The sequence below is a fragment of the Saccoglossus kowalevskii genome, chromosome 2 (assembly GCF_978046115.1).
Source record: "Saccoglossus kowalevskii chromosome 2, keSacKowa6.1, whole genome shotgun sequence".
Taxonomy (NCBI): Eukaryota; Metazoa; Hemichordata; class Enteropneusta; family Harrimaniidae; genus Saccoglossus; species Saccoglossus kowalevskii.
Genome location: NC_140642.1, coordinates 26988721 through 27001418, shown reverse-complemented (window position 1 = coordinate 27001418; position 12698 = coordinate 26988721). Strand labels below are relative to the sequence as shown.

The following is a 12698-nucleotide window of genomic DNA, read 5'->3' as shown; positions in this document are numbered from 1 at the left end:
CTGAATTTCCATAGTGGCCAAATAAGATTATATTATGTTCATTTTATTTTCCTTGTGTTCTGTTGAAGATGAGCATACCATGTTATTCGAACACCGTTAACATGAAACCTATGAACATGAAATGTACATCCTCTGAACATAATTATTATGCATACTGGAAGAAAGATTTGACTTGCATATGGCAGAATATCGCATCTTAATGTTGTTTTTCATTCTATGTCACAAAACAATATTTCATGATGTCCTAGCGACGTATACTTGTTTACATGAAATTCGAAAACGCATTGCGCGACAATCACCACCCTTTCAATAAATATTCACCTTAGGAGTTTTAAAGTTCCCTTAGCCTTGGACAGATTTATTCGACATTGTAAACGGACATTCAAATTGCATGAACACTGTTCATGTCAAGCCAGTTAAGCGAACGTATTCCATTCCGACTGTACTGTGCGAAGGCTGCCCTCTATGGTATGACTCCGGATACTGACTGGGGAAATTATATAAGCTTTGGGCTGTATACCGGGTAATAAACGACAACTTCCAAACAGAGTGTGAGCGGGTTCTACACACAAGAGACCGCAGGATGTGCCCCAGTATGTCTTTCCTAATTCCATAAGGGAAATATACAACACACTAATGACAAAGACTAATACTTTCTTGCATTGTTATTGCTCATATATGCATCATGACTGTGAACAAGTTTTTTTTTTCAGTCCAATACCATAAACGACGCGAATGTCGCCTGAGGTGAAGTCAGACAGCAGCGTAATGACCAAGTGGAACAACATGTTGATTACTATTAACCTGTGTCCTTGTCATTCTTAGGGGACGCCGGGAATCAGCGAAGCTGATATGATGCGGGGGGTTAATGACGTCACAGTAACCCAGTTATCTACATCCCTGTAATTCTTCGATATTTTGGATAATACATGTATTCATTCCACGATTAAGTATGTACTCAAATATTTTACATACCGATTATCCATGTCGATAAACTGTAAATTGAATGAGCGTGGTTCTAATTATTTCCATTAAAATATGCATTCACGCTTCATGCTGGCACAGGAAACCAATTTTGTTTTCATTCACCTCATTACGCACGGTTATTTTATAAAAAAACGTACAAAATGTTTGTCACAACCGAACTATTTAACAATTTCTTCTATTCTGTATAAATGTAAATTCCGACAATTTTATCTGGGTCCACGTTGCGAGAGGTCGTGTTACTGGAGTGAAGTGACGCGCATGATGCACAAAATCTGGAGAAAAACATCGTTCTCATTGCTTACTTATATGAAGCTGGGACACATTAAACACTGATTTCACTCAAATGGATTTCCTAACATTTTTGTTTGTCTTGTTTTCTGGCAGGGGATCTGGCACGAGGAAGTTGCCCTTTCTACACAGATCTGACGCATAAGGCGCACGGAGTGTCGGTAGTTTTGTTTTCGATACTTGGAACGTTTGAAGTTTATGAATACAATCAAGGAGGAGGTGCATAATACGATTGTTTGAAAAAAATGTCTCATTTCCATAAATGAATATACATAGGCAATGAAAAACATATTGCATATCGGAATGTTTCCATCCAAATTTATTTAATACATATTCAGAAGACTCAATTAAGTTGTTTATTTGTCAATACAATGTAAAGCAATCTTATGTCACTAATTCGTCATTGTCATCGCTGTCGTTGTTCAACGACGCAGCACGGCTAAAATAGATAGAGCTCCCGCAACAATTATTCCGATACCTCCAAGTCCAGCGAAAAGGTCAGAAACCTGTATATATAAAAGACATAGAAAAATATTAATCGAATTAGTACTACTATTCTGACTAAATATACGGCATTCTGGGTGCTAGCTACCATCAAGAGCACGGGGAGTGTAGGTATGGCCATTGAGTGGGTAGATCACATTCTGTGGAGTAGAATGTATATATCAAATTTCAATCCAAATGGTGCAGCCATTTTTGAAAAAAAGTCGTTTAAAAAAAAAAGCGGAGGAAGAATTAGAAAAATTAACGTTACAATAACAATAGGAAGGAACTGGCAAGACTAATAAATTATCCGAAACTGTGTGGTTTTTTGAGTTGGTGGTCCCAATTCAACGTCTCACCTAGTGTTGATAACTGTGACCCTGGGTGGACGTACCTCAAATTCAACGGGGTTCGAAAGGGCTCCCATTGGTGGATGTGATATATGTTTTTTTACGTAATATGTTTCAGTTCTTTAAATGTATTGAATATAAAACGCAAAACAGTGCTATACATTTCTTGTTGAACCCTCTTCTCATATAACAAAATGTGTCACACCATCAACATATATCGGCACAAATTATGTCTTTAGCTACAAATATACTGCAAATACCTGGTCGCTTTTAGACTCTCCGTATCGACACCACTGTGCAAAATGTTCGCAGTTATTCCATAGAATGTTGTATTCAATGGGTCCCAGTTTCTTCTTAGCGTTGGCGACTATTTGCCGTGGTGATAGAGGGGTCCTGTCTTTCGCGTCTTTGTTTTTAACTGTTAACTTCATGTTTGGGTCGAGTTTGTCACGCTTGACGACCGCTTTCTTGTATCGTCTACCAGATACAGAGAATACATATTGTGACCTACGACTGATGCCCGCTTCGCATTCTCCTGTGAGATGAATTATTTCCCCATTGCCAATGTATACAGCAAAGTGATCGTACAAATCATTTTCAAAGGCCAACATATCTCCTACCGCCAAACCGTACTTATCTGCACCAGCAGTCATAACTATGAAGATCAACAAGCACGAGACCTTCGTGTGTTAGCGATACTTTTGTGGCGATCTCACAACGGGATATAACTTGGCGTAACAGGTAAATATAGTCTGCAACTTTAATCACTCTTCATGGAACTCGTTGTATTTGCATAAGTCATGCATGACTGGGTTTTTCTACGAATTCACATGCAGTAAACATATTATTTTACAAAAAGATGAAAGGTACCCTCGCGAAGCGGTACGGCGAGGTCACAGACAATGCATGACTGCAACCTCAGCATTCCAGTGTGATAATGTACTATGGGGGGAGGGGGGCTACGCCCGACAGGTTATTCTGATTACGTATGCTGATGGCGGGAGAATAAAGCATTAATTTTTTAGTACAGCTGATGCAAGTCAAACGTCTGAATGCTTTTTCGTAAATTTCCATTACTCATAGATATTCAGAAAACTCTGGTATCGTATTACCAATCAGCAGTGGCGGTATTAGACAACTGAGAACGTATATAAAGTTTAAAAACATATACCTCTTACGTAATCTGAAAATTATGACTCGTTTCAGAATAAGCAGTTATGTATTAGAAATGGAGAAGGGCACTGTACACATATCCAACCCGAAACTCTTTTTGAAGACAGAATCTGTAAGCAATGTTCCCAGATCAAAATTGAAAATGAAGAACATTTCTTCACCGAATGTCTTAGGTACCAAACAGAAAGACAAAAGTTATTTGATAATATCAATATTCCAGAAAAAATTAAAAGCGATGTCAAGCTATTTAAATATATTTTGAGTTCAAGAGAATACATAATAATAAGACAAGTTAGTAAATACTTGCACAAAATATTTGAAATCAGAAATAACAATAACTGACATTTATTTTAGTATTATATGTATTGTACTTTATTACTAACATTTTATTGCTGTCAACCAACGGAAACTCTTATATTATTATGTAAATGCCCATGTTGGCTGTCACGTGCTACCGTCACGTGGGGAGGAGGCAAGTGTAGCTCGACGAGCCCCCAGTCAATCAGAGTGATTCAAACAATCAACAAAACAAACCAGAATTACGTATATGCGTGAATAGAACGTACTCGTTTATTGAAGTTAGATAGAATATATATGTATGCAATACCAGAGAGATGTATGGTTCGCGTCTACAGAACATCAATGAACAATAATAATCTACTCAAAAATTAATTACATAATAAGCGCTAAATACTTAAATACAAATATGCCGAGCACTGTGGTAGTTAACGTAAAATGTTGGGCATAAATGTCATTTGCTATACGTAAATTACTTAACTACAGTCAGTTCATTGTTCACACTGGAAACGAAGTAGGTTGTATAACTTCTTAGCGTATATTTGGTTTCGTAGAGGCGGCGCACACTAGTCAAGGTTGCTGTGATTTTCAGGTAGTTTAAGCGACCAATTCACAATCTTTTCCGTTGGTGCGTTCGTAGATGCCGGTGCACAAAGCCAGTTGACTTTCGAACAGGAGGAAGGCAAAAATGTGAAAGTATTTTGAAAACAGGTGCAACCATTCGCCACGGAGTGCCCGGCCATGTGTAATTATCAGACAACGTCCAGCTGCTGTTCAAAGCAAAATCTACCACAGTACTGACTTCAAACCACATGACTGCTCTAATTTATACTCAGAAAACTCCCTAAGTGTAGCAAATATTATAATATGGCTCAAGTTGTCAGTGCATATGCAAATCAGATGAACTTAAGAAAGAACAATGACTAGTGAACAAATATATATATACTCAAAAATACATTTCTACAAGATCAAATATTGAAATATCGTCACATTGGCCTTGATTATGCATAATGGACCTTATTTTGTTTTTTTATTCATGGCTTGGTCCGATGATTCAATATTTTTCGACTCTTTTTTTTATTGGGGAAAATTATGTTGCAATGGGTAGGCATTAGAAACGTCGGATAGGTTGATGAAAAACAGCAATTTTTTTTTTCTTTTCTTAGTTTTGTGCTACTACTAATTTGTTGTATTTTGTCATGATGAATTTGCTGTAAATTCAGACATGTTAGCACATTTATTTTGACTAGTATGTGGATTTGCATTTATAAAGCACTCAATGAAAGGTATTTCTGTGCATGTATTTATTAATATTTTATTATTTCATACTTTAAAATATGGACTAAAGACGAAGATCGGATGTTGTAGAGTACACAAAACAAAAACACGCGAGGAGAGGGACAAGCATGGTCATGATTTTCTTGGTGAACTACTACAGCCATCCCCTGGATATGACAAGCAAGATATTGTTTTCAGCTATGCCTGTTCCATAATAGCAATGGGGTTATTGACGTGCAATTTTCAAGATGCTATTAAAGAAGGTGATGCGGAGAAGGTGATAAGATGATATAATTGAAAGATGATAGTATGCACAAGTATTTATTGAAGTCATTAATTTGTTAGTTCAAGCAGCTATTATTCTTTCCGCAAAAGATGCACATTTGATAAAATTCGATTTGTGAATTTAAAAGGTGGTGTTGGTAGTCAACATGTGTACAGGATTAACCATATGAAAACATGTATTAAGAATGTTGGGTGGAGTGGGAAAGTAAAATGCTATAACTAAAATGTTAAAATAAGTTTACAGAGAACAAATTTCACGGAGCTCCAGTTTTCTAATGGGTAAACAGAAACTGAATCACCGAAAATAAACTGATTTCCCTAAAGGTACACTCACTGTACCACAACGTTTAAGTTTAAGTACAATAAAATAAAAAAAATTATTAATGTTGAATACTCACTGACTACTGACTCACTATAATCAGATTTATGATCCATACTAAGAAAACTGATATTTGATATACGTGACTAAATGTTTCTTCCATGCCATGAATACCAAATCTTTCTGACAAAATACACGGTAAATGCTCCACGATAGTATTAATCATGGCTAATGTTATACCGTGGTTAGATCAGCTCCACAATACATCTTGCCCAAGCAGTCTGTTACGTAGCTAAACTATATTTTGCTTGTTTCTGCTATTGAGCCTATTTTTTATCTTGCTTCTTATTTAGTTGGTATGTATTTTAATTTCAGCTCTTGACACAAACCCTTACTTTTTGGAGCAATTCCCATATTAACATAAGTCATTCTAAACTATATATATATATATATATATATATCCCTTCTGCACTTGATAGCAATGTAACCTTTCATTCATTTCAGTGTTTTTTTGTTTTTGTTTTTATATTTCTTCTTCTGAGGATGTAATATTTACATATCAATGTTACCTGTCTATTGCAGTATCAAATGACAGTGATAAGTACAAGTGTTATACATACATACATACATAGTATATATAATGGAATGATACAAGTAGTATACAGAGATGAGTTATGGCTCAGAAAAAAATGCCCATTTCTTGAAACAATCTGTTTTAAATATTCACCCCACTTCCTATTATGCGAGTTTAATTCGGCATTTTTGTTTGCAATAATATATTCACTGTATTGAATCTCCTGAATATAATTTTTAAAATGTGTGTAATTAGAATTTTGCTATTTCCTTTTACATGTATAAATATATTTTTTCCCCACAAATTATTAGGAAGTTCAGTTGTATTGAATAATCCTCATTTCCAAAAAGAATATCTTTGTTTGACAATGATCTCAATCTGAGGCCAATATGAATACCCCATTTATAATTAATTTTTTTCAAAAATGTCTTAGTATAATCGCATTCACAGAAGAGATGAAGTACCGACTCAATTCCTGCATTACAAAAGTTGCACATTGCTCTAGGGGGATTTAATTTGTAAAGTTTTTCATTGGAGTACAGGATGTACCAGTTTCCATTGAAATTCTCTCAAATTTGTGTCTATAGTTAGTATGAATATTCTGCTATATATATTATCCCAACAATTGATTACTTCATTCAATAGATTAGTAAAGTACAATTCAGATCTAGGGGGTATAAAATATTTGGAAACAATTGCTTTTGCTATATAATTGTTTTTGCATCTATTCAAATGATAAGATTTGTCTAAAAATGTAAGATACAGATGTTCCTCATTTTGAGGTTGTCTAAAATTAAAGGTGTTAACAGTTCCTCTCCCTTCCTTCATATTTATATACTTTGTTTTGCTGTTTCCCGCTGCAGTAACCTACCATTGTTATACAATTGGCCAAGATACATTAGACCAGCATCAAACATATCTCTATGAAAGAAAATCTTTCCTGCTATCAAAAGTTTGGCATTATCCCAAATTGATAATTCATTAATTGATAATTCTTGTTGCTCATATCGCAGTGAGATCCATGTCTTCAGCATATAGTAAAAGAATTGAGAGAGTTTCACCGGAAGGAGTTTCAAATCATAATGACATTTCAGTAAAACATCTATTCCCCCTACCATGTGTAATTTGCGTTACAAAAATAATTTCTAGGGTGACAGAAAGTGTTGTCACAGAATCTTCTCAGCCAATTAATACGTTGAGCTTTCTGTATTGCGAAAATATCTGGCATTGCTAGACCACCCGTGCTGGTGTGTCTTGCTGTGTTGTCTGTTTATTGACTTGTTTTAAATTATGTTTTGGCATATCCACTATATTTAAAATATACTGGGACCTTGATATTCCCATGGATTCTCAGTAGGGTTAATTGGCGCATTTTTCAGAAGTTCAGACATTTTGTTCAAACTTTGCAATGGTCCAGCTAGATTTAGGTCTGTTGCTGCTTTCTTATCATAAGATAGAAACACGCCTACGATCCTCACTGAACTGGTCCATGAAATTTTCATTGGTTTATCAAATCGACCCTTCCATCTTCCCAGCCACATGCCTTCGCAGTTGGCAGGGTTTATGGATAGACCAAAAAATGACTTTAAATGCATCTAGTAGGGAGGAAAGATGTGTTATAGATTTGGTAAATAGAAAGATATTTTTTCAGATCTACAAAATTACAATAACGCGATTTGCTTTAATTACGTTACGTAATATTATTCAATCAGCCAGGAAAAGTTCTTGAAGTTGTTTTATGATTTTAGGATTTTAGCAACACAGAAGAGCGAAGGTTCATCATAGACTTGCCGGACGCCAAATGGTGTGGCAAATAATAGTCAGCTGAAAGTACACTATTTTCTCGAATCACAACATCGAAACCTCATTGTATTGGATTTCGCACACATGATCAATGGTAAATTGTTTTATTGTAAGGTAGCATAAATGATATCTTGATTGGAGATATGAACCACGCCGATCTACTTATACATAATTGAAAAAATCTACCACAACATTGAATTGGATGGGCTCATTTTTAAGCATCATTTTTTGCCGAGCGAGCGTGGGCACAAGTCACACATGCAGTACATGTTTACTGTGAATTAATATTTTATTTACTTTGCCATGTATTCGATCTTATATACCTGATTTATTTGCTAGTTAGCAGCTATTATGAGTTTTACACCAATTAAGTTGTTTATAAGCACTTTCATCTTGTTTGTTCGTAATCATATCATTCATAATTCTGCTTTATTCGCCTTCGCCTCCGCCTCCTCGTCTCCTCCTCGTCATCCCCATCGCCGTCGTTCATGTTCAAGATAACTCCAGCAACTAAACCGGCAGCTATTATCCCAAGAGCTCCAAGTCTAATTCCAATCAAAAGGTTTTCCACCTGTGTTCACGAAAACAGAAGAATGTTATTCACATTAGTACCGGTACGAATATTCTGACTAAATATATGGAATTATGGGTGCATTGAGTGCTGAATCACAATTTATTTTTCAGGAAATTCACAAAAGACCATACACAAAGACGAACACTTTAATGAAGTTGCTCAACAAAACGACTGTAAGGAAGTCAATGTATTAGCATTTTAACCAATTGCTTTTAGCCAGCTGGACAGTTCCAAGGCAAAAACAAACTCTGTCAGAAAAAGCTGCCAAATGACACAACATTAAATTAATCGATATTTGAGGTCCACTCAAGTAAAAAAATAATTTTAGTTTATGGTACAGAAATCTATTACCATGGTAAATACAGAATATATAAATACACAAACAATGCAACCAGTGGAAGTTAATTCGGGGAATATAAATAAATAATTAAAAGTAAATTTATTGTCATTGGATTGAGACCAGTACCAATCAAACCTGAGTCCGGTTACCATGAATACGAAAATATGTGCGTTGTTTTTGAGCTGGATTATACAAAAAGTTATAAAAGAACTAAATTCATTGAGTTTTTAGAAGCTTGCAAAGACCACCAGATTTGGATATAAATCTGCACCCGGCTGTCATGGAGCAGGAATTGTGGGTATTTCGGTTTGCTTGTGAGTAGGATGATTCAAACCGTTATGAACCAGCTGTCAACACATCTTTAGAAGGGTTCGCTTTTTGGACAAGGGTCAATCATTATATATTTTGCAAGTGATTTAGATCCGATTGTCGTAAAGATTGGAATAGAAAGATAATTCAAAAGGTTGTGGACAAATTGTCACAATTTCCCAGTGTCAAGAGTGAAATCTAAATCGACAATGAGCGAGCCCATGGATGTATATGAAACTATGAAATCAGATAGGGAATACATATCACACACGATCCTGTTATTCATGAGCATAAAAAGTGTCTATATTCTGAAAACCCAATGGCATTAAGCAACATTCAGTGGTATTGCTATACAGGACAACATTTTTCGTCGCGTCGTACAGTACTGTTGTATACTATATAGAACTGGCAGTTGCTTGTAAAAGAGTTGACTTAAAGGATCATGTTACCCGGAACATTGTTAAAATTTCAAACTCCAAGTACCAACAGCTGGCCACATGACATTTGCAAACATTTGATGTCCACCCTTCGATAAATATTCACATGTAAGGGATCTTTAGCAAGAAAATATAATATGGATGACATTTTCTTAAATATGGAGGGGTTGTTCTTGACACGTGGACCAAGCGATTATAATTTAGTTTGGATTACCATAGAGATAGATTTGTTTGGAAAAAATTATTATTGCTAGATATTGTCATTGTGTAGCTATAGTGGAAATTCGCGTTCTGGTAGATCTTTCTATTTATAAATGTGTATGAGTCTTTCAACAATGATTGGGACTTTTATGCACATTACATGTACATCATTATAGGTGACCCTGGGTCATGGTTACCAAGATTATAAATGTAGGAAAACGTGCTATGGTAACATGTAATTTGCAAGCTAAAAGCCAATATATAGCCCACATATTGGGGTTCAAAGTTCAAAGCGGAACAGGGTGATGTAATCTGTATATCTATAACGCAACATTTATAATATTTATAGTGCATTGCGAAAAGGTGCCGGGCTAAAATTGGGTTGAAATAAACTCATTAAAATGAAGTGTAAATTTTACAAGAATAGTAGATTAGCTAACGTGCCAGACGATAAAACATTTTATTATTTTCTGATTTTCTTTTTGTCAAATATAATTCGTTTAGCATATTTTTAACAAGAACTTTAAGATTTCTGGCTGACCCAGACACCTTGTCAGTCCCCCCCCCCCATAGTTAAAATGTAGTCCTTGATTGAGTTATAAATGAGTTATAATGTGTGGCATCGTTGTTGACAAGTATGTTGGAATCGTCCCGGCAAATGTCAAAAACCACAGCAAGAATCCCCCCCCCCTCAACACACACAACTATTGAATATAAAACGCAACACAGTGTTATAAATTTCTTGTTGGACCCTCTTCTCAAATAACAAAATGTGTGTCATATCATCAACATATATGGGCACAAATTATGTCTTTAGCTACAAATATACTGCAAATACCTGGTCGCTTTTAGACTCTCCGTATCGACACCACTGTGCAAAATGTTCGCAGTTATTCCATAGAATGTTGTATTCAATGGGTCCCAGTTTCTTCTTAGCGTTGGCGACTATTTGCCGTGGTGATAGAGGGGTCCTGTCTTTCGCGTCTTTGTTTTTAACTGTTAACTTCATGTTTGGGTCGAGTTTGTCACGCTTGACGACCGCTTTCTTGTATCGTCTACCAGATACAGAGAATACATATTGTGACCTACGACTGATGCCCGCTTCGCATTCTCCTGTGAGATGAATTATTTCCCCATTGCCAATGTATACAGCAAAGTGATCGTACAAATCATTTTCAAAGGCCAACATATCTCCTACCGCCAAACCGTACTTATCTGCACCAGCAGTCATAACTATGAAGATCAACAAGCACGAGACCTTCGTGTGTTAGCGATACTTTTGTGGCGATCTCACAACGGGATATAACTTGGCGTAACAGGTAAATATAGTCTGCAACTTTAATCACTCTTCATGGAACTCGTTGTATTTGCATAAGTCATGCATGACTGGGTTTTTCTACGAATTCACATGCAGTAAACATATTATTTTACAAAAAGATGAAAGGTACCCTCGCGAAGCGGTACGGCGAGGTCACAGACAATGCATGACTGCAACCTCAGCATTCCAGTGTGATAATGTACTATGGGGGGGGGGCTAAGCCCGACAGGTTATTCTGGTTACGTATGCTGATGGCTGGAGAATAAAGCATTATTATTTTTAGTACAGCTGATGTAAGTCAAACGTCCAAATGATGTAAGTCAAACGTCCAAATGCTTTTTCGTAAATTTCCATTACTCATAGATATTCAGAAAACTCTGGTATCGTATTTACCAATCAGCAGTGGCGGTGGCACGGGGGGCAGAGTGGCGGTCGCCCCCTCATAAAAAATCTTGAGGGGCGTCGCAATACTGCAAATGTGTCCTTGTCTGTGACACCTAAACAGTAAAAGTAAAATACATACAAAATAATATCCGACAAAGGTATGTTGAGTTGAGTGTAATAAAGAATAATAGACAACTGAGAACGTATATAAAGTTTAAAAACATATACCTCTTACGTAATCTGAAAATTATAATGACTCGTTTCAGAATAAGCAGTTATGAAATACAGAAGGGCACTGTAGACATATCCAACCCAAAACTCTTTTTGAAGACAGAATCTGTAAGCAATGTTCCCAGATCAAAATTGAAAATGAAGAACATTTCATCACCGAATGTCCTAGGTACCAAACAGAAAGACAAAAGTTATTTAATTATATTAATATTACAGAAATAATTAAAAGTGATGTCAAGCTATTTAAATATATTATGAGTTCAAGAGAATACATAATAATAAGACAAGTTAGTGAATACTTACACAAAATATTTGAAATCAGAAATAACAATAACTGACATTTATTTTAGTATTATATGTATTGTACTTTATTACTAACATTTTATTGCTGTCAACCAATGGAAACTATTATTATATTATTATGTAAATGCCCATGTTGGCCTTGATTATCCATCATGGACCTTATTTTGGCTTTATATTCATGGCTTGGTCCGATGATTCAATATTTTTCGACTCTTTTTTTTATTGGGGAAAAGGTTCACTGTCACGATCTGATTTTTTTTAACTTTTGAACAAAAAAATCTTTCCAATCTGTGACAAGTTTGCGTGCTATGTAATATCATGAATTTGTTTGGCTCCATGGAGAACAATATTGTTTTTGCCAATGGCACTCGTTCAATATCACAGGATCAAATCACATTATCGTGTTCAAAATTATGTTGCAATGGGTAGGCATTAGAAACGTCGGATAGGTTGATGAAAAACAGCAATTTTTTTTTCCTTTTCTTAGTTTTGTGCTACTACTAATTTGTTGTATTTTGCCACGATGAATTTGCTGTAAATTCAGTTTGTATTTTTTCCCCTAAGATTTAGGCATGACAATCAAGAAATTATGAATGTTGAATATTCGGATCTTTCAGTACTACAAACCTCTGACTCACTAAAATCAGATTTATGAGCGATACTAAGAAAACTGATATTTGATATACTCGACTAAATTTTTCTTCCATGCCATGAATACCAAATCTTTCGGACAAAATACACGGGCTATTCATTTTTGGTAAATT

General features: G+C 35.6%; 2 protein-coding genes across 2 annotated transcripts; both read right to left on the bottom strand.

Moving 5' to 3' along the window:
- Positions 1 to 1564: 1564 nt before the first annotated feature.
- LOC144360122 (phospholipase A and acyltransferase 3-like) lies at positions 1565 to 2884 on the bottom strand. The gene is made up of 2 exons (XM_085507053.1): positions 2369 to 2884; positions 1565 to 1781 (listed from the first exon to the last, which is right to left on the bottom strand). The coding sequence occupies exons 1-2, from the start codon at positions 2759 to 2761 to the stop codon at positions 1698 to 1700; spliced, it is 477 nt and encodes a 158-aa protein (XP_085363179.1). The 5' UTR covers positions 2762 to 2884; the 3' UTR covers positions 1565 to 1697.
- A 945-nt stretch (positions 2885 to 3829) lies between these two features.
- On the bottom strand, positions 3830 to 11059 carry LOC146748629 (phospholipase A and acyltransferase 3-like). Its single transcript, XM_085493846.1, has 2 exons — positions 10537 to 11059; positions 3830 to 8408 (listed from the first exon to the last, which is right to left on the bottom strand). The coding sequence occupies exons 1-2, from the start codon at positions 10927 to 10929 to the stop codon at positions 8250 to 8252; spliced, it is 552 nt and encodes a 183-aa protein (XP_085349972.1). The 5' UTR covers positions 10930 to 11059; the 3' UTR covers positions 3830 to 8249.
- Positions 11060 to 12698: the final 1639 nt, after the last annotated feature.